General features: G+C 42.6%; 2 protein-coding genes across 4 annotated transcripts; both read right to left on the bottom strand.

Moving 5' to 3' along the window:
* Nucleotides 1-1,030: 1,030 nt before the first annotated feature.
* LOC138946639 (complement C1q tumor necrosis factor-related protein 3-like) lies at nt 1,031-2,996 on the bottom strand. The gene is made up of 2 exons (XM_070318077.1): nt 2,573-2,996; nt 1,031-2,227 (listed from the first exon to the last, which is right to left on the bottom strand). The coding sequence occupies exons 1-2, from the start codon at nt 2,754-2,756 to the stop codon at nt 1,815-1,817; spliced, it is 597 nt and encodes a 198-aa protein (XP_070174178.1). The 5' UTR covers nt 2,757-2,996; the 3' UTR covers nt 1,031-1,814.
* Nucleotides 2,997-4,669: 1,673 nt separating this feature from the next.
* On the bottom strand, nt 4,670-15,580 carry LOC138947020 (uncharacterized). Of its 3 annotated transcripts, none has more exons than XR_011449518.1 (4): nt 14,746-14,982; nt 12,181-12,323; nt 11,466-11,645; nt 4,670-8,524 (listed from the first exon to the last, which is right to left on the bottom strand). XR_011449518.1 is itself a non-coding variant. In XM_070318452.1 (4 exons), exons 1-4 carry the CDS (start codon nt 14,545-14,547, stop codon nt 8,500-8,502), a joined length of 669 nt encoding a protein of 222 aa, XP_070174553.1. In that variant the 5' UTR covers nt 14,548-15,580; the 3' UTR covers nt 4,670-8,499. The 3 variants fall into 3 exon arrangements, 1 of the variants encoding a protein (XP_070174553.1); XR_011449517.1 differs by having other exon boundaries at nt 14,310-14,981; XM_070318452.1 differs by having other exon boundaries at nt 14,227-15,580.
* Between the last annotated feature and the right edge of the window lie 8,270 nt (nt 15,581-23,850).

Genomic DNA, 23,850 nt, shown 5'->3' with positions numbered 1-23,850 from the left:
TCATGAATACATCGTGCGCAGAGCCAGAATTTTTAGATGAATTAATTTGGCAGATTGACATCATAGTCAGTTGAGAATTTAATTCATCCCAAAAGTCCCACTCTTCACAAACAGCACCAGTTTGATTGTTGTGTAGGTATCCAAGTGGAGGGATGATCTCATCCGACGTAAAAGTCTGCCAGATCTGAGATGGTGTACAAAAGTGTGTGTGTGTGTGTGTGTGTGTGTTTCTGTGTGTGTGTGTGTGTGTGTGTGTGTGTTTCTGTGTGTGTGTGTGTGTGTGTGTGTGTGTGTGTGTGTGTGTGTGTGTGTGTGTGTGTGTGTCTTCTTCTTCTTCAGCGTTCCGAGATCAGGCCTCAGATTTCCAGTCTAATTTGGGTTATGAAGTTTGTGGTCGTGTCCAGGTCTTGTTTGGTCTGTGTCTGTGTCTGTGCGTGCGTGCGTGGGTGCGTGAGTGTCTGTGTCTGTGTGTGTGTGTCACATGAAATGCTTTACCTTTAACCTGCGTTCTTACTACGTCAAGAAGTTTTCAACTATAAAATCATTGGCTCGGCTTGTCGCCTTGACTTGTCGTTTGAACTTTGATGCAAGATAGGAAACACTAGGAAACCGTGGAATGAGAACGTAGTCTTTTTAACAACGTAAACATATCCGTTGCTGCGGACACAGGTATGGACACCGAAGAGTGTGGAGTTTTAAGAGACTGTAATGTGTCTAAGGACACGAACATATGAGAAAATGTATTACGCACGCACAGACGCACGCATGCATGCACGCACGCACGCACACACACACACACACACACACACCCACACACACTAACCCACTTAAACAAACACACACACACACTACACACACACACACACACACACGCACACACTCACCCACACACACACACGCATACACGTACACACATGCACGAAAACACACTTATACGCGCGCACACGCATGCACACACACACACGCACGCACACACACACTAACACACACACACACACACACACACACACACACACACACACAGATGGTGCACTTTTTCCATCGAAGATGTATTGTAAATATTTATTTTTAACGAAAACACATTCTTCAACTTGTGTCTATAGTTTTGGTATTTCCATTATTGGAGTCAGCAAGGACCCAAAAGCCAGAAAAGGAGTCAAAGCTCTTCAAGCGACCAGTCAACACAAGAGATCCAGAAAAAGATGTTCAGTCTATGAACCAAAAGGCCAGTGCGCACGAACCATAAATTATATAAAGCCAGTAAAGGATTCAGTACAAATCAGAAAGCCAGGGAAGGAGTCAGAACGAATCAGAAAGCCAGAGAAGGATTCAGTACAAATCAGAAAGCCAGAGAAGGATTCAGTACAAATCAGAAAGCCAGAGAAGGATTCAGTACAAATCAGAAAGCCAGAGAAGGATTCAGTACAAATCAGAAAGCCAGAGAAGGATTCAGTACAAATCAGAAAGCCAGAGAAGGATTCAGTACAAATCAGAAAGCCAGAGAAGGATTCAGTACAAATCAGAAAGCCAGAGAAGGAGTCAGTACAAATCAGAAAGCCAGAGAAGGAGTCAGTACAAATCAGAAAGCCAGAGAAGGATTCAGTACAAATCAGAAAGCCAGAGAAGGAGTCAGTACAAATCAGTAAGCCAGAGAAGGATTCAGTACAAATCAGAAAGCCAGGGAAGGATTCAGTACAAATCAGAAAGCCAGAGAAGGATTCAGTACAAATCAGAAAGCCAGAGAAGGAGTCAGAGCAAATCACTACAAAGAATGCGAACCAGAAAGCCAGAGAAAAGGTTCCAGCGTTCACAGTCTAGAAGTCAGCGCGAACCAGAAAGCCAGAGAAGGAATTCCAGTGACCTCCACGGACGTTCTCTGCGTTCTCAAGAAGCTGCACCCTCACGGCCTGTCCTTTCAGCACGTGGACAGTGGCCATACCCGCCCCCTGATGAATCTCAGAACCCTGCGGCTCCCATGAGTAGCACGCGCCCACGACTACACCCCCCAAGGTGATGTACGCTTCCTCGCTCGTTCCGACAACAGCCATGCAGTTTGCAAAGAAGACGTAGGTTCCAGAAACCGGCGCGGTGAAGATGCCGCTTTTGATGTCGTACCCGTCGCCAATGTTGGTGACGACGTTGTCGTAGACTATGGTGCCTTGAGAGGCCACGCTGAATGGGTCTGATGAATGTCTTGCGTGAAAGGCTACGTTGGTTTTGACGGCGTCTGTAGAGACAGAAACGGGGGTTGTTTATTGTTTAAAAGGCGATGGGAGGGGAGATGGGTTGTATCATGTTTTATGATATTCTGACAATGACTGAGTTGCCGAGGGCAGAAGAGGGCGGTTGTCTCCCTACTAAATGTAAGCGTCTGCGTGTTTGTGTGTGTGTGTGTGTGTGAGTGTGTGTGTGTGTGTGTGTGTGTGTGTGTGTGTGTGTAAAGCATATCTCAATTCAATGATCTATTTCTATCAATCGATCGATTAGTTTAATCCTTCGTGTCTGTGAGTCCGGTGAAATGAATAATGTATATATAGAAAACAAGAAGCAAAACTACACTCGGTTTACTTACTGAGTTCGGCTTTTACAGCGGTGAGTTCTGCAATCATGTCCGCCATTTGTTGAGAGTGGCGTTCGACCACCGTCTTCAGAGCTGGGATGTCATCAGACCTTTTCTGCAGTTGTTTCCCTTCGCAAAAAGCCACAGGACCTAGGAAGAGGAGCGTCAGTAGCATTGTTGTCAAATACCAGCTCATTATTGCAGAGTTATATAGTCACAACAAGAAATCTTCTTGTCGCTCGCTTGTCAAATTTCTGAAGGTGAAGTTGGTCGTATTGTGTAATTCCTCCACAGACCCAGGCAGTGTCATCAAAAGGGGTTCTTTTTAAGTAATGATTTGTTGAATCCAGGACCGGGGGCGTTGCCGACCGAAGTCTCTACTTATATCTCCAGCAGCGTTGAAAGTGTTTTGCGTCGCGACAGTACTTAAATGATAGGGAATGCTTCGTGTTGTTGGTTTTTACATTTAGTCAAGTTTTGACTAAATGTTTTAACATAGAGGGGGAATCGAAACGAGGGTCGTGGTGTATGTGTGTGCGTGCGTGTGTGCGTGCGTGTAGAGCGATTCAGACCAAACTACTGGACCGATCTTTATGAAATTTGACATGAGAGTTCCTGGGTATGATATCCCCGAACGTTTTTTTCCTTTTTTTTGATAAATGTCTTTGATGACGTCATATCCGGCTTTTCGTGAAAGTTGAGGCGGCACTGTCACGCTCTCATTTTTCAACCAAATTGGTTGAAATTTTGGTCAAGTAGTCTTCGACGAAGCCCGGACTTCGGTATTGCATTTCAGCTTGGTGGTTTAAAAATTAATTAATGACTTTGGTCATTAAAAATCTGAAAATTGTAAAAAAAAAAAAAAAATTTCTAAAACGATCCAAATTTACGTTCATCTTATTCTCCATCATTTGCTGATTCCAACAACATATACATATGTTATATTCGGATTGAAAACAAGCTCTAAAAATTAAATATATAAAAATTATTATCAAAATTAAAGTTTTCAAATCAATTTAAAAACACTTTCATCTTATTCCTTGTCGGTTCCTGATTCCAAAAACATATAGATATGATATGTTTGGATTAAAAACACGCTCAGAAAGTTAAAACAAAGAGAGGTACAGAAAAGCGTGCTATCCTTCTCAGCGCAAGTACTACCCCGCTCTTCCTGTCAATTTCACTGCCTTTGCCGTGCGCGGTGGACTGACGATGCTACGAGTATACGGTCTTGCTGCGTTGCATTGCGTTCAGTTTCATTCTGTGAGTTCGACAGCTACTTGACTAAATGTTGTATTTTCGCCTTACGCGACTTGTTTCTTCATGTTATTGCGAAAGCGAGGTTGAAGGAACTTTCTTCCCCGTGAATGTCATCTTGTACATTAATTATCACGGATCCGTCCAGTGTTACGAAATAAACTAAGCAAACAAATTATTGCGACATTTTTCGTCCTCCAACTAAAACATTCATTTTGTTTTCATTGAAACGTTATATGCCATTTTAGGCATTCAACTTGGCTGTCTGGCACACATTTCAGATCAAATATGTTTAGTACACATGAATCCTGTGTGGAGACAGGAACATTTTCCCTTCAGCAGATTGACACCAATATCGGGTACTAAATAAATCATGCCATCAACAACAAAATTCCAAAGCTAGGCAATTGGGTTTCAGTGTGTCTTTTTGAATAATGCTTCTTTTTTGCTCATATGAAAGCATGTAGAGTTCTGTCTGGTGGACATGGTTGCATGTCCACATGGGTATAGGAAAGTATCTTTAAGACATGGGATGAATACACTTGTGATATGAGGGGTGTGTTTGTGTGAGCGTATTGTGCCCCATTCCTTTGTCGCTATGCACACAGGTATAATTTTGACAGTGTAACAGTTAACCTTTGTGTTTTGGCTAAGTGCTTGTTATTTCGCAGTCTGTTTCGATATGAAACGAAGAAGATACTTTGCCACTTGTTTTATGAGAATTCCCGAGGGAAACAAGGGACAACACACACACACACACACACACTGCAATCTTTCAAAGAGACAGAGACACACAGAAACAGGCACAAATAGACCCTTAATTAACCAGAATAGTATTCAAGTCACGACAAATTTCATCAAAGACAAATTTACTCACATGTCTATCAATGCCAACAACAGCTGTATGCTTTTTCACAAGCAGAAGACGCTATTATCAAATCTCAATATGAATCTGTTTTTCATAGTGAAAACCACTTAACTATTGTATCATTTGATTGCAGAACAACCCACACTACACGAGTTCTGCTCGGACCAAACTGCAATATCATAGAATAGTACAGGTTAAAAATAAAATCAGCGATGAAAAGAAAGAACACTGAACAAATATAAGGAAAAAGCACTTTGTTTTCAAATGTACAACGATAAATCTGATTTTCTCATTGGTCACATGCTTACCGATTACACTGCCTAAAAGCATATCAATAATCATTTTTCAACAGCAAAAACAAGTGTATATGATACACACAACGATATGCACGTACTTCGATGTAAAAAAGATAATTTAATTCAAAACCTGACATGATCAAAACACACCCGAAACAAATAATTGTCTGAACTCAGATTTGCGTTCAACGTGACAGTAGAAAATGAAAACGAAAACACTATAAGGAAGCAACTTATCACATTATGCATACACACACAACTCAGGTAAAGTTATGCACTAAAACACAGCTTTGTGTTGCTCATTCTGATAAGCATCGCTCCACGGCTATTGCCAGTTGTCTCTCTGACCGGACGCTACAGTCCTACGCGAATCTATCAAAACAAAAATACAGAGTTATCTCCCATATGTTTTTCGCGAGCACTGATCTAAATTTGAGATCAGTGTTCGCGAGACGAAAATGATTGCAGATTGGCCGACTTCGACAGTGATCTCCGTTCTGTTCTTTACAGTTATGATAAAGACATCGTTCTAAGGTCAAAACAAGTCGAAATTTTGGGACTGCTGCCGGAAGGAGACCGTAATATATGGTTTCATCACTGTCAACTGGTTACAGAAAAAATCGTCTGCTCCAGTGAGCGCCGAAACCAAACGGTTGATTATCACGTGACACTTTTGCCATATTTAGAGTTGTTTGCACAGTAAATACAGCCGCGAAAAATAGCTCGCTTGAAACTGTCTTACATATCAATTCCTTTGTAATTTAAAAATTACAAAACACCATGAAAAATCATAATTGACGATCGCGAATCTGCTTATAAATATCAATAATACATTACAAAAAGCTCTAAATATGTAAAAAAAAAAAAAAAAAATCGGTTTCCTTGCCAGACAAGGAAACTCAAGGCATCGGAGAGAATGAGCCGAACTCATTTTGACCTGAGTTCAGGATGAGTGTTGCTTAGAAACTGAGCATAAAATGCACACAGCGCAACACACAGGAAAGACATAGAAACTCTCTCTCTCCTCTCTCTCTCTCTCTCTCTGTCTCTCTCTCTCTCCTCTCTCTCTGTCTCTCTCTCTCTCTCTTCTCCCTCCTTTCCCCTTGACATAAAAACACAGAAAGTTCAAATTCTTAGTCTATAATAAGCTGCCCTTCTGTCCGCGCCCTACGGAATAAGACAGTAGAAACCTATCTGGGTTTTGAATGCGCGCGTGCCTGTGTTCGTAGGCGAACAAAGGGGGGGTGAGGGAGTCAGGGAGGGGTAGAGAAAGGTTTCCTTTACTCATGATTACTATGGAAGGATATTCTTCTACGCAAATAATTTTTTCATGTTTTTTCTCCTCAATTTTTCATTTTCATTACTTTATTGTCCCATCGCTAGCTGTGAGTATTTTCAAGGTATAAAATACAGATCTATATATCATAATTTTACAAATGTTTCGTGTATAGTTCATACTTATTCTTGTTAGTGCTAAAACATCCTATCAATTATTATTAGTTATCGTTAGATTTGACTGTGATATCAACATTTATCAGTCTGAATGTCGAGAATGCTAAAATCATATCAGATCGAGGCGTAAGCCAAGATCTGATATGATTCAGCCTTTCGAGTCATTCAGACTGATAAATGTTGATATCACAGTCAAATCTAACGATAACGATTTTATCGCATTCGATTTCGGAACAGTGGGAATCATAAACCTACCTAAGAAGTCAGACAAACGCAAGGGAGGCTACTGCCTTGTATTTAATGTTGGACTGTTGGGTTGTCTTTTCCTGCTTTCGTAACTTTGCTGCTCTTACTTTTATTTTTCAGTAACTAGTTCTTTTTCTCAGACAAAATAAGGCATTTATAATGAAAAAAGAACAAAAATATACGGTCGAAACAGATCACCAACAAAGGCTAACAAGTTCAGTGGAGTTGCCAGTTCGAAGGAACAGCGAAGAATGTCCCAGTTATTTTAGTCCTCAGTCGTACTCTTTTTGACTGTTCGATTTGGCAATTCTGAACGATGGCAGGAACTGAAGTGCGCCAGGCAGTATCAGCGAAGTCCTCTGGTTCATTTTCTGTGCCCAAGAAAGCTTCCAGGTATTTGTCGGTATCGGCGGACTGCATAATAATGTTGTCGAAGCTCAGTCTCGCTTACGACGCATCCAAAATGGCGTCCTCCGACGGCGCTGTGACTGTGAAAGATGCTGAAAGTTGTTCGGTTGATGTTGTATGGCTACGACTAAGAAAGGTGGACAACGGTTCATGCAGGTGCGAACTGTTTAAATCGGCTGCTCATTTCCTGCCTTTTTGTGAGTGATGTGCGCTGAAACACTGCCAGAGATCTCACAGTTTTCTAAGTACTGCCACTACTGGTACTTTCAAGGTCAGCTTTGTTTATTGCTGTTCCAACTACCTCAGTCGGTAAGATTGTAACATTCTTTTCTACTACTTCTCTGTTAAAGCTTGGTGGGAACAGTTTGATTTTATTCATTGCACAGCTTAATCTTTCCGATTCAATTACTTTTCTTTTATAAATTTGTGATTTTAAAAAAAGGGAGACATTTGTTTCCTTCAGGTGAGATTTTATTCTTCAAAATTAAAATTGATAAACTACTTCCTGCGCGATATCAAATTCGCTGGGAACTTCCTGCGCGATGTCAATTGATATACAGTTCCTAGTTGACCAATGACAACAGCATGTTTTGTCATGTGATCAGTAAAAATGCAATAAAGTGCATTGAAGGTATTCACTTTCTAAAATATCATCAAAGGTTAAGAATGCCACACCACATATTGCACGCACAAACACACGGCCGACCCAAAAAATCCACAGAATCTTAAAATTATAGGATGAAAGTCGCTTGTTCATTTCAATGCTTGTTATTCTCTCAGGTGCCAGGAGAATGGTTCCGAATAACTCTCAATTACTCTATTACACATGTCGTGTGCATTTAGAGCGCTTACTTCCCTTTGTTTATCATATCAATCCACAGACTGACATACGTGGGCCACAGTCTCCCTTCTTCTTCTTCTTCGTTCGTGGGCTGAAACTCCCACGTACACTCGTGTTTTTTGCACGAGTGGAATTTTACGTGTAAGACCGTTTTTTACCCCGCCATTTAGGCAGCCATACGCCGTTTTCGGAGGAAGTATGCTGGGTATTTTTGTGTTTCTATAACCCACCGAACTCTGACATGGATTACAGGATCTTTTTCGTGCGCACTTGGTCTTGTGCTTGCGTGTACACACGGGGGTGTTCGGACACCGAGGAGAGTCTACACACAAAGTTGACTCTGAGAAATAAATCTCTCGCCGAACGTGGGGACGAACTCACGCTGACAGCGGCCAACTGGATACAAATCCAGCACGCTACCGAAAGAGCTACATCCCCGCCCCGAGTCTCCCTTCTTTTCCTGGTCTTCTTTCTCTTGATGGTGACAAGGTGTACTGTCAATGTCCACTGCACTGCCGGTCGCACAGGTCGCTAGTCATCTTCTTGCCTTTCTTTTTGCCTCCCTCGTCCCTCACCTCCAGCCAGTCTCGGGGCTCCTACAATGATAAAATAAAACACACATTACAGTCAAACCTGTAGTGTATATACCGTAAAATCCCCAGCAAACGCCCACCCCGGTTGTTGTTTTAATAGAAACAGGTACCTGATTCTATTGTTGTAGTGGGTTTTTTTTTATTTACAAAATATATACAGTCCAAAAAGAAACCAACAGTGATTTTTAATGTGTCTATATCACTAACCCAAAATCATCACAATCGATGGAAGATCAGGCTATTTCACGAAAATAACTGATATCTGGAGGGTAGAAACATTTAGATTTTGTTTATATTATTGTGACACTGAATTCTTTTTTCAGTGAAAATAAAGTGAGCCCAGCCTCAACATCTGTCAAAGTGTGTGTGTGTGTGTGTTTGTCACTTAGTGTGTGTCTGTGTGTGTTTCTTGTCCCACTGTATTTCTCAGACATGGTTGTATCACTTGTTTTTCTCGTGAAAATGTGATGACACTTTATCTTCAGTGATCGCGCTAGGTATTTTTCAAACCGGTATGACGTCATGAGCTGGCTACAAGGCTCTCACGAAAATCGGTAAGCTTGCCAAGGCAACCAGTAAAAGACAAATGACTTGCAATACATTAAATCAATGTCAGTGATATGCGGACGTCCCCCCCCCCCCCCCCCCTCAAAGCAACTGTTGCACAACGACAGTGACACATCAGCAGCCGCTGAGAGAGAGAGAGAGAGAGAGAGAGAGAGAGAGACTTCCGAAATAAAATAGGAAAGCAAATAGTAACCACGCAACTGGAAGACTTACTCACTAGTTACTCACTGTTACAGTTTCACTTTCGCCTAGTCTTTGTTGTCAAAAAGTTTTCACGCGCAGAGCCAACAGCATTTCTATGACTTAGCGATTTTGAATGGTCTTCGATCGATGAATGTTGAAAATTTCGACAACCTCTTGTGTAAGGCCAACAAAAAAAATAGGTGTGGTTACGGTAACATAGCCCAAAAAAATAGGGTAGGTAGGTAGGCAATCACTTTTTTTTTTTTAACTTTTTTTTCTAATGTGTACACATTAAACCTACTTGACAGGGAAATAAGTGTGCGACTCGGGCGCTTTCGCTTTCACTGCGTTTTTTGCACTCGTTTTTTTGTTTGTTTTTGTGACAAATGTAATAAAAAGTTATAGGATCGGCCCCTAAAAATAGGGTAGGTCGGGTTACCTTAACCACACCTATTTTTTTTTTAGGCCTAACCATTTTTTGGACGTGTTTTTTTGCCGTCCTCACAAAATGAGAAAGTTCTCCCCCTCCCCCTCTGTCCGCAACCACAGAAACTCTTTGCACCATTTTTCCTGAAATCGTTTGACAGTGGAAGATGCCGATGTTGGTTTCTTTGCCGCCGCTTGAGACTCGGGCTCTGCAGATGTACTAGGCCGTGAAGTACTTTCACTTTCAGTTCCTTCATTCAAAGGCCTTTTCTCACCTCTTGGGGGTAGACAAGACAGTAAAGATCGTTGCTTCTTCATCGCAATCGACTCGGCTCACAATAATCAACTGTATGTAGACAAAGATCTAAGCTGGTGTGAGTACGTGATTTCCCGGTATGATGCTATGTCGGCTATAGTTAGACTCCGTCCCTTATAACATAAACTGAAAGATTTTACGATGGACCGGGAACCGAAAGAAATGGCGCGAAAAGTATGATGTCTGATTTTTGACGTCATGTTTGACACCTTGACATCAAGTGTCATCAATGGAGACATAATCGCAACATTGTAGCGCTGTCACAACAAGCCATCCAAATCTCTCTCTCTCTCTCTCTCTCTCTCTCTCTCTCTCTCTCTCTCTCTCTCTCTCTCTCTCCCTCTGTCTCTCTCTCTCTCTCTCTCTCTCTCTCTCTCTCTCTCTCTCTCTCTCTCTCTCTCTCTCTCTCTCTCTCTCTCTCTCTCTCTCTCTCTCTCTCTCTCTCTCTCTCTCTCTCTCTCTCTCTCTCAGTCGTACTCACAAACGATTTTTAATTACTACTTTTTTTTTACCGGTCAAACCAAATAACAATCGGTACGTCTGACCGACATCCACTTTTTTTTCCGGTATTGGCGAATCTTAACCGGTAAAATACCGGAAATTACCGGTAAACGCGATCCCTGATCTTGCAAAGGGGTGTATAACTATACCTAGCAAACGCCCACCCCCTACTTTTACCCAAAATCTGTGCGGAGGGGGGGGGGGGGGTGTGTGTGTGTGTTTACTAGGGATTTTACGGTAATGAGCACCCAAAGGACCAACCCAAGGGTTGTTACAGACAGGTGCTTGCAATGGACAGGTGGTTGCAATGGAAAGACCAATCATTATAAAAGAAAACTTGTCGGAGATCCTTTGGAATGGTTGTGGGCATCTTCGACAGGTGCTTGCTATGGACAGGTGCTTGCTATGGCCGTGTAATGAAATGTCTAACAAAATAATGCAATGTCAGCTTGATTTTTCCCAAGAATGACACTTAAATTAGAATGCTTTCAGTGTACGGGTGAGGTAGGTAGAGTATGTATAATGAAGAAAAAACTTTGCATTCAGCAAATTAATGCAGAAGTTTCAAGTCTGCTGCGTGCATTCTTTTTGGTAGTATTGAAATGACAACAATGAAGTCTGCAGTAACAGTCCAAGGGAAGCAACTGTCTACAGTAAGATTATGTGTGCAAGTTACTCCCCTTCACCTATCATCTGAACAGAGGACAGGAAATGGAAATGGGCAAAAAGGAAGTACAAAATAAAGAAATGGCGGGTTGTTGTTTTTGAACGTCCCTTCAACTGACTGAGCAGAATAAAGAAAAGAGAATTAAGAAATAAATTTAGAGAAAAAACACACAATACCAAACAGAATCTAGAAGAAAAAAAAACTGAAAGCTGTTACTTCTCCTGTCAGCAAAATTCCTTTATTTTTGAAAACAACATTTTTTAAAATGTACTTTTTCATTTTACCTTCTTTGCAGCTGATGCGTAGATCGGTAAATGACTGCTGGATCCTGGAGCCGATAGCAGCAACGATGATCTGAGAGCAGGAGGCGTAGACCGGTCGACCAATCAGGGATAAGCTGCCAACAGGATCTGTCAGCACGTTGTTGCACAGGGGTCGTGGTGGGGGAGAGGCAATCACAGAACCTAAAGGGCACAAACATCCTTAGAGGCAAACACAGGGACCTTTAACTTAGTTTAAGAGTCACTCTTCGTTCAGTATGTGAAGCTACTGCTTCGGGGTTAATTCGGGACTATGCCATGATGAGAATCCTGTTGCTGTTGATGATGATGGTTGAAAGAATGTCGCAGAAAAATGTTAAATTCCACAAGAATAAAAACAATTCTCTCAATACATTGTTTACCAGTGATGGCGCTAGTATTTTTTCAAACCGGTACACAAACTTTTATGATGCGAACTGTCCAGAAAAAAAACCGGTAAGCTGGTCATTGGAACCAGTAAGAGTCTAACTCAGAGTACTGGTTTTGTTGTTTTACCAGTGAAAAAAACCCCGGTAGGTCATACCGGCAGCCAATTTTCCCCCGGTATTTCCTCATTTCAACCGGTAAAATACCGGTAATTACCGGTTAACGCCAATACTGGTTTACAACAGGACAGTAACATCTTACAGATTCTGACCCCCTCTCCCACCCTCCAACGCACACACACACTCACACTTACTCTTGCGTCTGCTTAATCCTCTCTTGTTGCAGGGCTTCTGTTGCAGGACTTGAGGCAGTTGGCCGTGGCCCAGTCAGCGCAGCTGGTACACACGTCTGCACCGTACCTGGCACAGTCCCCATCCAACAGGTCCACACAGTTGCCTGGCAACAGCAGAATGAAGAATAGTTCAATAAAAAACAGTATCACAACACATCAAATCCATGATGGTATCTCAAGATCAAACTGTGCTGAAGGAACATAATATATATTCACAGTTTTGTTACATTATTATATTTATAACAGTACCGCTGTGTTGTTCCTTTACTTTTCCGTCCGTCCTCGTCATTACACTGATACCTTCATGATGTGGCCCCTCTGACCAGAGGACATATTTTTCTGTCCCTTTATCTATTTACATGACCAAAAAATACCTGTCATGATGGACCACCTGCATTGCAAGGACACTCTTGGTGTCCTTTCATTGCAGACACCACAGTAATAGGATTCTTCTTTTTCTTTTCCTTCAGCGTTCCAGAATTGTTGTGCTTACGTGTGAGCTCGTTTGTCCATTTGGGTTCCCCACACTATACTCTGAGAGCATAGTCAGCTTCACTCCGCTTTCGGTGAGTAGGCATGCTATTTTCGTGTTTCCATAACCCACCTAACTCCGACATGGATTACAGGATCTTTTCCGTGCGCAATTGGTCTTGTGCTTGCGTGTACACACGAAGGAGGTTAAGTCACTAGCAGGTCTGCACATCTTTTCTTTCTTTATTTGGTGTTTAACGTCGTTTTCAACCACAAAGGTTATATCGCGACGGGGAAAGGGGGGAGATGGGATAGAGCCACTTGTCAATTGTTTCTTGTTCACAAAAGCACTAATCAAAAATTTGCTCCAGGGGCTTGCAACGTAGTACAATGTATTACCTTACTGGGAGAATGCAAGTTTCCAGTACAAAGGACTTAACATTTCTTACATACTGCTTGACTAAAACTTTACAAAAATTGACTATATTCTATACAAGAAACACTTAACAAAGGTAAAAAGAGAAACAGAATCTGTTAGTCGCCTCTTACGACATGCTGGGGAGCATCGGGTAAATTCTTCCCCCTAACCCGCGGGGGGTGGGGTAGGTCTGCACATAAGTTGACCTGGGAGATCGGAAAAATCTCCACTCTTAACCCACCAGGCGGCAGGGAGGCCGACGTCTTACCACCACGCCACTGCGCCCGTCAAAGTAACAAAAGTAGAAATAGGATTCAAAATGTACCTTTCAAGTTAGCAAACTACTTTCTTCTAAAGTACGGGGTGAAGACCACTATCAAGGCAATTTCAACACAGAGAAACTCTGCAACACAACAGCCTAAAACTATTTCAAAACTTTCATACCAATTAGTTACTGTAATAACATGCAATGATTCATACATAGCTCACACACATGCAGACCTGTTTACCCCCAAAACTTGACAAGAGTAATGGTCAAGTCAAAAAACAGTAATCTGATGACCAAAATAGTAACCCAGTGGTTACAAACAACAACATTAGTAACACAAAGTGACAAACCTTAGTTGAAGCACATTTGAAAATCGTAGTCTGAACTCAAATGTGACCCTCCACCACGGAATTAGTCGCATGTCACCTTTGCATGATGTTCATATTTTTGCATTTTCCTAAAGAGTTTTTTATGCTCTATCCAGAGGTGAAACCCGTTTTAGAAAAGAGCGAAAACTGTTGAGTTATAAGCCTGTGAGTGACTAAGGTGACCCTCACACTGTTACCAGACACTCCCTGGACTTATATTAAGCCTAACGCAGAACCGCGCGAGGTGGCATGCGACTCATTTCGTGGTGGAGGGTCACAAATGGAGTACTCCCCCCCCCCCCCCCCAAATCCTAAAAAATAGTAATAAATTACTCCAAAATAGTAAGGGTAAACAGGTCTGCACATGTCATTCGCAAACTATTCAACCACGACTTAAAACTAATCCACGTGCATCCCGAATCTCTTGCCACAAGCATACTCTGACTCGGCACGTTCATACCCCATTCATTCCTAACACTCACACTTGTGACATACGCCAAGACGGACATACGCCAAGACGGACATACGCCAAAACGGACATCTAAAATCCTAAAGTTCATCAGACCTGATAAGAAAGAGCTTGTTATAAATTGATCTTCCGTGAGGCGCCCCACGCCCTTGCCACCAAGTTCTTCATCCTTTGCCAGCTTCCTGAGGGCAGTACCCATGCGTTTGTGGGCGTGGTTCACGCAGTCACACTTCTTGACCTGCACACCGGGGTACGGGGTACGGGTACAGCTCCACCACAGCTTTGAAGGCGGATGGGTCCCCGTCACACAACATCTCGGTGTAGCGAAAGTCATGCAAACTGACTGACCAACCCCACAACAGCTTGGCGGCTTCCTGCTCCATGGCTTTTAATTTGCTAGAAGCATGATGGTTTTTGCAACACTTTGGAGCATGGGCTGCACGCCAGGAGCTGGAAGGTTCCTGAGCTGGAAGGTTCTTGGCCTCCTGAAGCTTGTAGGCATGGCAGTACTTCGACATAACGTGAAACTTACACAACCAATCCTGTCAGGACATCGATGACTACCCTAACTCCGTAGAGGGATGTGAAGCCCCTCTTCTGCCATGTGCCATCAAAGGAGACACTCATGTCGATGGTCCGTGTTTCCCTTCAGTTCACCTCCTGGTCAACCTCTGCATCATGGGCCTTGCGGATGTTGTTGGCACTTGGGAATAGAGCCTCTTGCCCAGCTCCCACCTCATCTTCTGTAAAAAAAAATCCCATAAACTCTAAATTGATCTTTTCATCATGGAAATATTCACATAAATTACCACCACCCCCCTCCCCCAACTATCTTAAACAGAATACTTGTTCTGATACAAAATGTTTGTGCATGTGTGTGTGCTGGCGCCTGCAAGCGTGTGTGTGTGTATTTTTTTTTTTTTTTTTTTGCTTAACGCCCAGCCGACCACGAAGGGCCATATCAGGGCGGTGCTGCTTTGACATTTAACGTGCGCCACACACAAGACAGAAGTCGCAGCACTGGCTTCATGTCTCACCCAGTTACATTATTCTGACACCGGACCAACCAGTCCTAGCACCAACCCCATAATGCCGGACGCCAGGCGGAGCAGCCACTAGATTGCCAATTTTAAAGTCTTAGGTATGACCCGGCCGGGGTTCGAACCCACGACTGTTGTATAATGGTTATCCCCAAACGGTTCGATACAGATGTTGTATAATGGTTATCTCCAAACGGTTTGAGTTGGGAAAAAGATTGAGCTCGCATCTTGATGGCGTGCAGCGTCCCTGTTCATTTGTCTGGCAGTTGAGTGTTTATTCAAAGCATATACACACACACACACACAGGCCATAACATAACAACGACCTCCCAATCACGGGGCGGACGCCTTACCACTAGGCCAACCGTGCCGGTGTGTGTGTATGTGTGTGGACAGGTAGGTAGTGAATTATTAGTTAAATGTTTATTAGAAGGTGTATTTTGGGGAGTAAATGAGCTCCAAAATAACAGGTATTTTCCAGAGTAAGTGGGAGTAACTGGGATACACCAGACCTGGGAACGCCCTGTTTTGCACTTGGACTACTCTCAAAGAAACTTGGCGTATTTTCAGAAAAATGAGTGCAAGTCTCCACACAGCATTTGAAAAACCATAATACTAGATTGGCTTTAAGATGTGCCTTAGGAAGAAAAGTAGTGTAGGAATTATTTTCATTGTATATTTTGTTCCAACGACCATACTAAAGTCGTATTTTAGGTATTAAGATAGGTATAGGTAGTAGGGACAATGTCGAGTAGGGCTCGCAGCCTTTGTACGTCCCCTCATTGTATTCAGTATCCAAATCTTGCCTGGGAGATCGATAGTTCAATATCTGTTCAGACTCGATGACAATGTGGCTCATGTTGTAAGATACTTTCAGCCAGTATCAAAATCTAACCCTGGACTGATAGTTTAATGTTGAAGAGATAACTGCTGCTATACTATTGGGTAGTATGCTAACGAATAATTCCCCTTGGTTAATTATGTATGTGGACATGCGTATTAATAAAGACCTTCCTTTCCTTCTACCACAATGTCGGCTGTCCTTCTGTATGAATGACTATTATCTGCATCCATCTGGTATATTACATAAAAGAACCCAGACCAACACGTTACATTTGATATCTGTTGAGACTCAATGTGGCGCATGTTGTAAGATACTTTCAGGCAGTATCAAAATCTTACCTCGGACTTCAGGTTACTCTCAATGTGGCGCACAAGAGATACATGCACTCATTTGAAAAAAAAAAAAATTCTCAATAATTTATAGACCAACTGTATAAACCATTAATTTATAGAGCACACTGATAAGATTATCTCTGTTCGTTTTGTTGACCTTCAAGGTCACAGCTCAACATTTTTTATTGGAGAATAACTTAATCAATAACTGAATACCATCAACCTGGCTAAAAAGGGTAGCTTAGTAATATGATTATAATTATACGAACTTCCTTTACGCTACGATGTCACTGTTGGATTTGAGGTCACAGCTTGATGTTGGAGTTTTTTCTCTTTCACAAGACTTGTAGTTGTAATAACAGTGTCACAAGACTTGTAATAGTTGTAATAACAGTGTCACAAGACTTGTAGTAGTTGTAATAACAGCGTTACAAGACTTGTAGTAGTTGTAATAACAGTGTCAAAAATCAGGTCAGGAGAGTGTCCATTTTTTTTCTCTCATTAATTCTAGGGTGTATGACATTGTATCAGACCTGGCGCGTGTTTCTTTCAGGCGAGATATTCTTTTGGCTAGCCGCTCGCGGAGCGAGGAGGCGAGTGTCTATGAAATGGTTTTATGGCTAGCTACGCAAGAATTAAACACCATTGGTTGATACCGAAAAGGTCGTCTGCACTGGTCGGTAAAAAAACATGGACAGCCAATGGGATGGGCAGCTGCGTGGCCGCCATGTTTTCTCGCCAAGCGAGCAAGCCCAAAGCTACCTAGCGTTCGAGGCAAGAATCCTAGCATCACTCGCGACGAGATGTGCCCAAGAAACGGTACTTCCTCGCCCCACTCGCCAGTATGAAACAGGGGACAGGGATCCATGCAAGAGCTAGAGAGTGAAAGTGAAAACATGTCCGACTACAAACTAAAGTATGTACATGTAATACTGTTATAATATCAACTACCTACAAAACATTGTTTCAATTTGTACCAACTTTTAAGTCATAGAAATCAAAAATAAGGATGTTATGATGCATTTTCAAAGTCAAAGAGCTCGAGAGCGAAAGTGAACCCAACCGCCCGACCTCAAACTAAAGCATGTACATGTAATACTGTTCTATATCCAATATCTTCACAACAATGTCTCATTTGGTGCCAACTTTTAAGTCATAGAAACAAAAAAATAAGGGTGTTATGATGCCATCCCCTTGACTGCCTTAGGACGGGTATACCCGCCATGCACTGGTGCATTATTTCCATGATTAGATACTAAAAACAGATTCTTGGTTCAATTTCCTTTAAAAATAACATAGGTTTTACTTTCCTACCTACTGCCTGTTTGGAGCTAGAATTTGTTGTGAATTATTACACCCCGAACTCCAATATTCCCTGGCAGTCAGGAAGTTTTGATTGGCAGCGAAAGGGTTTTTCAGAGATAGAAAGCGAAAGTGAAAGCATGTCCGACTTGCTTTCAGACCCGACCCCACCGCCCGACCTCAAACTAAAGCATTTACATGTAATATATTTATATGTCTACTATATTCACAACACCGTCTCACTTTGTACCAACGTTTAAGTTATAGAAGTCAAAATTAAGGGAGTTGTGATGCATTTTCCAAGAGCTAGAGAGCATCACCTTACTCCCTTCGCCGTCTGCGAAGTTTGTCGGTATGTAGAGCTAGCATTGCTCGTGCATGGTGATTAGAACGGAAATGGACACAGTTATGTTCCTTTAAAGTAATAAAACGATAAATAGTTCTAACCTCATGGTTTCTGCCAAAGTAATTTGTTCTTTGCACCTTATGAATAATAAATGCGAAACTAATTTGACCGAGTTTATTAACAAGGGAGATAACCCAAAAAACTCGAAAAGCCATGAACACAGATCAAGTGCAAGTTTCACAATGTACTCAAGGTAATTCTAATACCCACAGATCCCATTTGTTTGTTCGTTTGTTTGTTTGCTTAACGCCCAGCCGACCACGAAGGGCCATATCAGGGCGGTGCTGCTTTGACATTTAACGTGCGCCACACACAAGACAGAAGTCGCAGCCTTTCTTCTTCTTCTTCTTCTTCTTCTTCCCGTGGGGGACCGGATCCAATTTCTTGGATGTTGAAGGTCCCGCGGTGATGTCCATACACTGTTGGCCCCCATTGCGGTCTGTGCCAGTCGTGTAAGGAAGTTAAAAAGCCAAAGCTGGGGGAGGGGGGGGGGGTGGTATGGGGGGTGCAGGAGGGCAGTGGAGAGGAGCTTGGCTAGGTTTTGGGGTAATTAAAACTTTGTACAATCCATCAACGGCTATGGGAGGGAGGTGGATGGCTGCAGGGCTCTGCTGCCACCGAGTCGTGACATGAACGACTCAAGGGAGGGGGCGGATGTGGTGGAGATCGGGAGCTTGTTCCACTCTGATGTTGTCCGTGGAAAAAAGGAGTGGGACAGTGAAGGGTGGTAGTCCTGTTCTTGATGGATCCTATTCCCTCTCGTTCTCGTGTCTGATGGTTTGAGAAACGCGGTCTTGTCAATGCCGACCATGTCATTTTTAATTTTAAACATCATCGCTAGCCGACTGTTATGTCTTCGTTCTTCGAGGCTCTTCCATCCTAAGTTTGTCAGCATGTTGGTGACGGTGCCAGGCTCTTTTTCCCTGTAGTTATTGTGGACATATCTGGCCGCTCTTTTTTGGATCTTTTGATCAGTTGCTATCCTAGCCTAACTTTGAGCTAGGTAACTTACACGGTCTTTTGACCGTGGCCTATTCTATCAACTTTTTCTAATTCGTAGTGAGAGGCATACTGACATTTTGGGCTATACATAATTAGTCTTTCAGTGCATTGTCCAAGCGATTTTTGAAACTGTTCATTGTCGGCGCTTCTACCACATTCTTGTCCAAGGAGTTCCATGTGTCTATGATTCTGTTCATGAAGAAAGATTGTCGGAGAGCTGTTCTGCATTGTTTCTTCTTGAGCTTGAACTGATGTCCACGGGTATTACACAGGCTATTCAGCTCCAGTGGGTTCTTGCAATCGTAGTATCCATGCACGAATTTGTATGCTTCAATCATGTCTCCCCGGATACGCCTATAGCACATGCTTGGAACTTTCAAGACTCTCAAACGCTCTTTGTAACTCAAGGTCTTCAATCCTGGGATACACTTCGTGGCTCTTCTTAACACACTTTCGATCACCCAGTCACATTATTGGACCAACCAGTCCTAGCACTAACCCCATAATGCCATTCGCCAGGCGGAGCAGCCACTAGATTGCCAATTTTAAAGTCTTAGGTATGACCCAGCCAGGGTTCGAACCCACGACCTCCCGATCACGGGGCGGACGCCTTACCACTAGGCCAACCGTGCCGGTACAGATTCCATAAATTCTTTACTTCAAGAGTTACGAGTTTGAATAAGACACCAGACGTACAATGTATTCCGCAAGATGAACGTCATCGCTTCACTATGCACTGCACGTGTATTTGTTCTGTAACCGGAGCCCTAGAGAGGGTCCGTATCCTCATTATTTGTTCTCAGGGGGAGATTGAAGATTGCCGAGGAGAGCAACTATTTATCTTCTTTTACTCTAGCCCTATGTAATGTAGTTGCACAATCAGTTTAGTCTATCCCTCGCATTGTGTTCAATACATGTGCCTACAATACTAGCCGACCTCGGTATTCAGAGGAAACCCTGTGTGTTTCTTAGTAATCTCGACTGTGTGTTACATAAATATTGTGATGTGTGTTTTGGATATTAGAATTTGCTACATACAGTTTTAACAACACATATTTACAGGACAATAGTCGAGGAGAGGCAGAAGTTACAATACATGACACAAAAGCAAGCTCGCACACTTACGTTCTTTCACCGACACACGCATGCTCACGCTCACCTCTCGTACGTACAGTGATGTTCACCATAACTCATAGAGACAGTTACAAGGTTTTATTTACACTATTATACATGAAAAGCAAGTAAACAAACCCATCAAACAAAGCACCAAACAATCCTTCAATTTTACCTAGCGTTTATCCCCAACTCCGATTAGTAACTATAGCACCTTTTTTTCTAACTAGAGGAATACCCGGCTTCGCCGGTTTTTATCCACCAGTTTGTGCCCGGGGTCCACCTGAATATGCCCACCAAATTTGATGCAGAATATTTACGATATCACAAACAGAACTCTACAAGCCACAGGTGTTGCTTTGCGAGCTATAAAGAGCTATAAATATCTCACAACTTCTAAGGCGCACAACTCTGCAGAGTCTGCTGTGAAGGGCGGCGGTAGTCTCCCTGTCACACCCGCCCCCCGTTTGAATGAACCGAACCATGGATCCTCCAAGCTTAGGTCCCTCCCAGATTCGTGGAATGGGAACAGCACGAAAATGATTCAGTGACCATGATGCCATTCATGATGATGTCATGTCGAGCGACGCCGAATGTAATCGAGTGCCGAATCACCATAATCACCTTTGGAGGCGAAGTTGACACTCACACAGGAATGAGACATTTAGAGCTTATCTCTAAGCCCTTTTTAGTCTGTTGTGGCTTCTCAGAGGAAGGTCAGAACATACAGACTCAGAAAAGCAGCCATACCACATCACAAACAGAACTCTACAGTCCACAGGTGTTTTCTACAGACACACACAAACACACACACACACACACACAGAAGCCGTATATATATATCTATATGTATAAATATATAGAGATAGATGACAGTGTATTTTTCGCGTGGCTATAAATTGATTCGACCTTTGCACTTTTACAGTGAGGACAACTTACGGGTCCAAGGAAAGCGTTCTGGACACTGCGGTGACCTTCTAAAAATAGTAACAGAACGCCGGGAATATCCGAAGATGCCCCCAATACCGGACTGCACCATACGAAGGAAGGGAGGTAAACGCTGAAAACACGGAGAAGCTAAGGAAGAGTTATGGTACTTGATCCCGAAAAAAAAACCAAAATCGGTTTGCGCTGCGCGCTGAGAGCACGTATTTGAAATATCTCATCGACCAGATTTTGTCTGGGGTGTATCTGAATATGGATACGAAATTTGAAGCAGATCCATCGAGAACTTTGGCCGTGCATGGCGAATACACACATACACAGACAGACAGACACACAGACACAAGCCGTATATATATATAGATTCCTGCTCTGTTTCACACACAAGACAGACACGGCAACAACACGTATACTCAACACTTAAAGACGGAATGAACATGCAAACGTTCACAACGCAGAGAGACGAACGAACAAGAAAACGTTCAGCATTTAAATACGACTCTGAGGGACAAAACGAACAAGCAGAACACACAGCATTTTATACCCTCTCAAAGACTCAGTATCCTCTGTGATCGCTGTGGGCTGGCTGTAAGGGAGGGGATGGGCCCGGTATCTACAGGAAAGGCGGGGGTGACTAGAAGGAAGGTGGGGTCGCTGAGTACCTGCAACTCTGAGCTAGTAGGGCTCTCCCGCTACAGTTCATCAAGTTGTTGAAACAGTAACACGTAAGACTAGAGTTCTGAAATGAATTCTCCTACAGACATAATCTAACTCTGATTAGAGTTTCAGTTTAAACGTAAACATAATGACGTACACGTGTCCTGCAGTCATATATATTTTTACTACCCCATACTCATTTACTGACTTCTGGGCTCACTTGCTTAAAGTGCATCTAAACCCCATTTTTCAAACCAAAACCCGTATTACCAATGCTAAAATTGGGGGGGGGGGGGGGGGGGTGAGGAAAATGTCTTTTTTACCCGATCCAAACGAATTAAATTTTAGTCTCAGAATGCACCAGATTGCACAGATTTTAATGTACCATTTAAAAAAAATTCGGGGGAGCATGCCCCCGAACCTCCCTAGAAAAAAGGGATTTCCTCTTTTTTCATCACAAGAGAGTCCCAGACTCCCACCCCTGATAATAATGATAATTAAATAATGCATTATATTTCTAAAGTGTATATATTGTATTCATGATTTAAGTTTAATTTAAGCCTGCTGAAAGCGCTGTACAATCATTGGAAGAAAATACAACAACAACATAACATTATTTATCAACTTATCAAGAGCGACCCTCTATTATATGCACAACACATTCATAGTGTTAGTATTCAAAGGCATTATTAGTCAGCTTGGTTTTGACTAAACAGATTCTCTCTCTCTCTCTCTCTCTCTCTCTCTCTCTCTCTCTCTCTCTCTCTCTCTCTCTCTCTCTCTCTCTCTCTCTCTCTCTCTCTCTCTCTCTCTCTCTCTCTCTCTCTCTCTCTTAGTCCCTCTTTAGGGCGAGGGCCAGATGCAAAAAAGTATACCAATGCTTATTCTGTTACCCTCGTAAAATAAAGAATTGTCATTGTCATTGTCATTCACAACATTGTCTCTCTCTCTCTCTCTCTCTCTCTCTCTCTCTCTCTCTCTCTCTCTCTCTCTCTCTCTCTCTCTCTCTCTCTCTCTCTCTCTCTCTCTTTCTCTCTCTCTCTCTCTCTCACTCACTCTCTCTCACTCTCTCTCTCACTCTCTCTCACTCTCTCTCTCACTCTCTCTCTCTCTCACTCTCTCTCTCTCTCTCTCTCTCTCTCTCTCTCTCTCTCTCTCTCTCTCTCTCTCTCTAACGCATGAGAAATAAATCATAATTTGTTTTGTTTCAGAGCTGACACTGACAGAGAAGTCTTGTCCCTTGATGTGACCTAGACAACGCAATGTCTTGAGGTGACCTACAAGTCTACAGAACTCCTTGCATCAAAGCACCCTGCGCTTAAGCTTTCTACACCTGGTGTCCTGTAAACATGGTTGACCTCGGACACAGGACAGGGTCATCTTCAGGCTGCAACAGTGTGTTTTATACACAAGACAGTAGATCTTCAGGCAACAGAGTGTGTGTGGTTTAAATTGAACGAGAATAGCCCTGACAGCTCTTCTCCGAAGACTGATTGAGTTTGTTGGGACCTAGTGAAGATTCTAGCAGTTGCGGCTGTCGCAGTGACTTCTGGCTAGAGATTTTCAGTGAATTAGCGGAATTTGGTTGAACTTTCAGTAATCTCCTTTAGTTTGACTATTGTTGTCAATGTCAGTATATAATAATTAAATAATTATATGTCACCATTGTCATCTGTACACACTGGATCCAGGCAGTTAGTTCACTTGTGTCATCATCACAATATTAGCAGCGGTCTGGTTTATGACATCAATCAAAGCCACTAACTCGTTTCACTTACGATGTCTTGACATTGTGGTGAACTATTCAGTCTGTTTGTTCTTCATTATACTACAGCAGCAGATGGGGGTCTATTCAGTCTGTTTGTTCTTCATTATACTACAGCAGCAGATGGGGGTCTAGTTCAAATACAGACAGAGAGGAACAGTGCTATTGATATCGTGAACAAAAACACACTAGCACAATCAGAGAAGCATCATCATCAGCTACAACAACAACATC

This window comes from Littorina saxatilis, linkage group LG14 (assembly GCF_037325665.1).
Source record: "Littorina saxatilis isolate snail1 linkage group LG14, US_GU_Lsax_2.0, whole genome shotgun sequence".
Taxonomy (NCBI): domain Eukaryota; kingdom Metazoa; phylum Mollusca; class Gastropoda; order Littorinimorpha; family Littorinidae; genus Littorina; species Littorina saxatilis.
This window is presented reverse-complemented; position numbering and strand designations above follow the sequence as displayed.

Bases quoted from the DNA above. Each gene is read 5' to 3' on its own strand.
- LOC138946639 (XM_070318077.1), bottom strand. From the start codon at position 2,756: ATGAGCTGGTATTTGACAACAATGCTACTGACGCTCCTCTTCCTAGGT. The intron at 2,228-2,572 runs GTAAGTAAACCG...CTGTCTCTACAG, and splicing joins CGCTGTAAAAGCCGAACTCA to ACGCCGTCAAAACCAACGTA.
- LOC138947020 (XM_070318452.1), bottom strand. From the start codon at position 14,547: ATGACTTTCGCTACACCGAGATGTTGTGTGACGGGGACCCATCCGCCT. The intron at 12,324-14,226 runs GTGAGTGTTAGG...TGCTGTTGCCAG, and splicing joins TCTTGGCGTATGTCACAAGT to GCAACTGTGTGGACCTGTTG. The intron at 8,525-11,465 runs GTAAAATGAAAA...TTATCATTGTAG, and splicing joins ACGCATCAGCTGCAAAGAAG to GAGCCCCGAGACTGGCTGGA.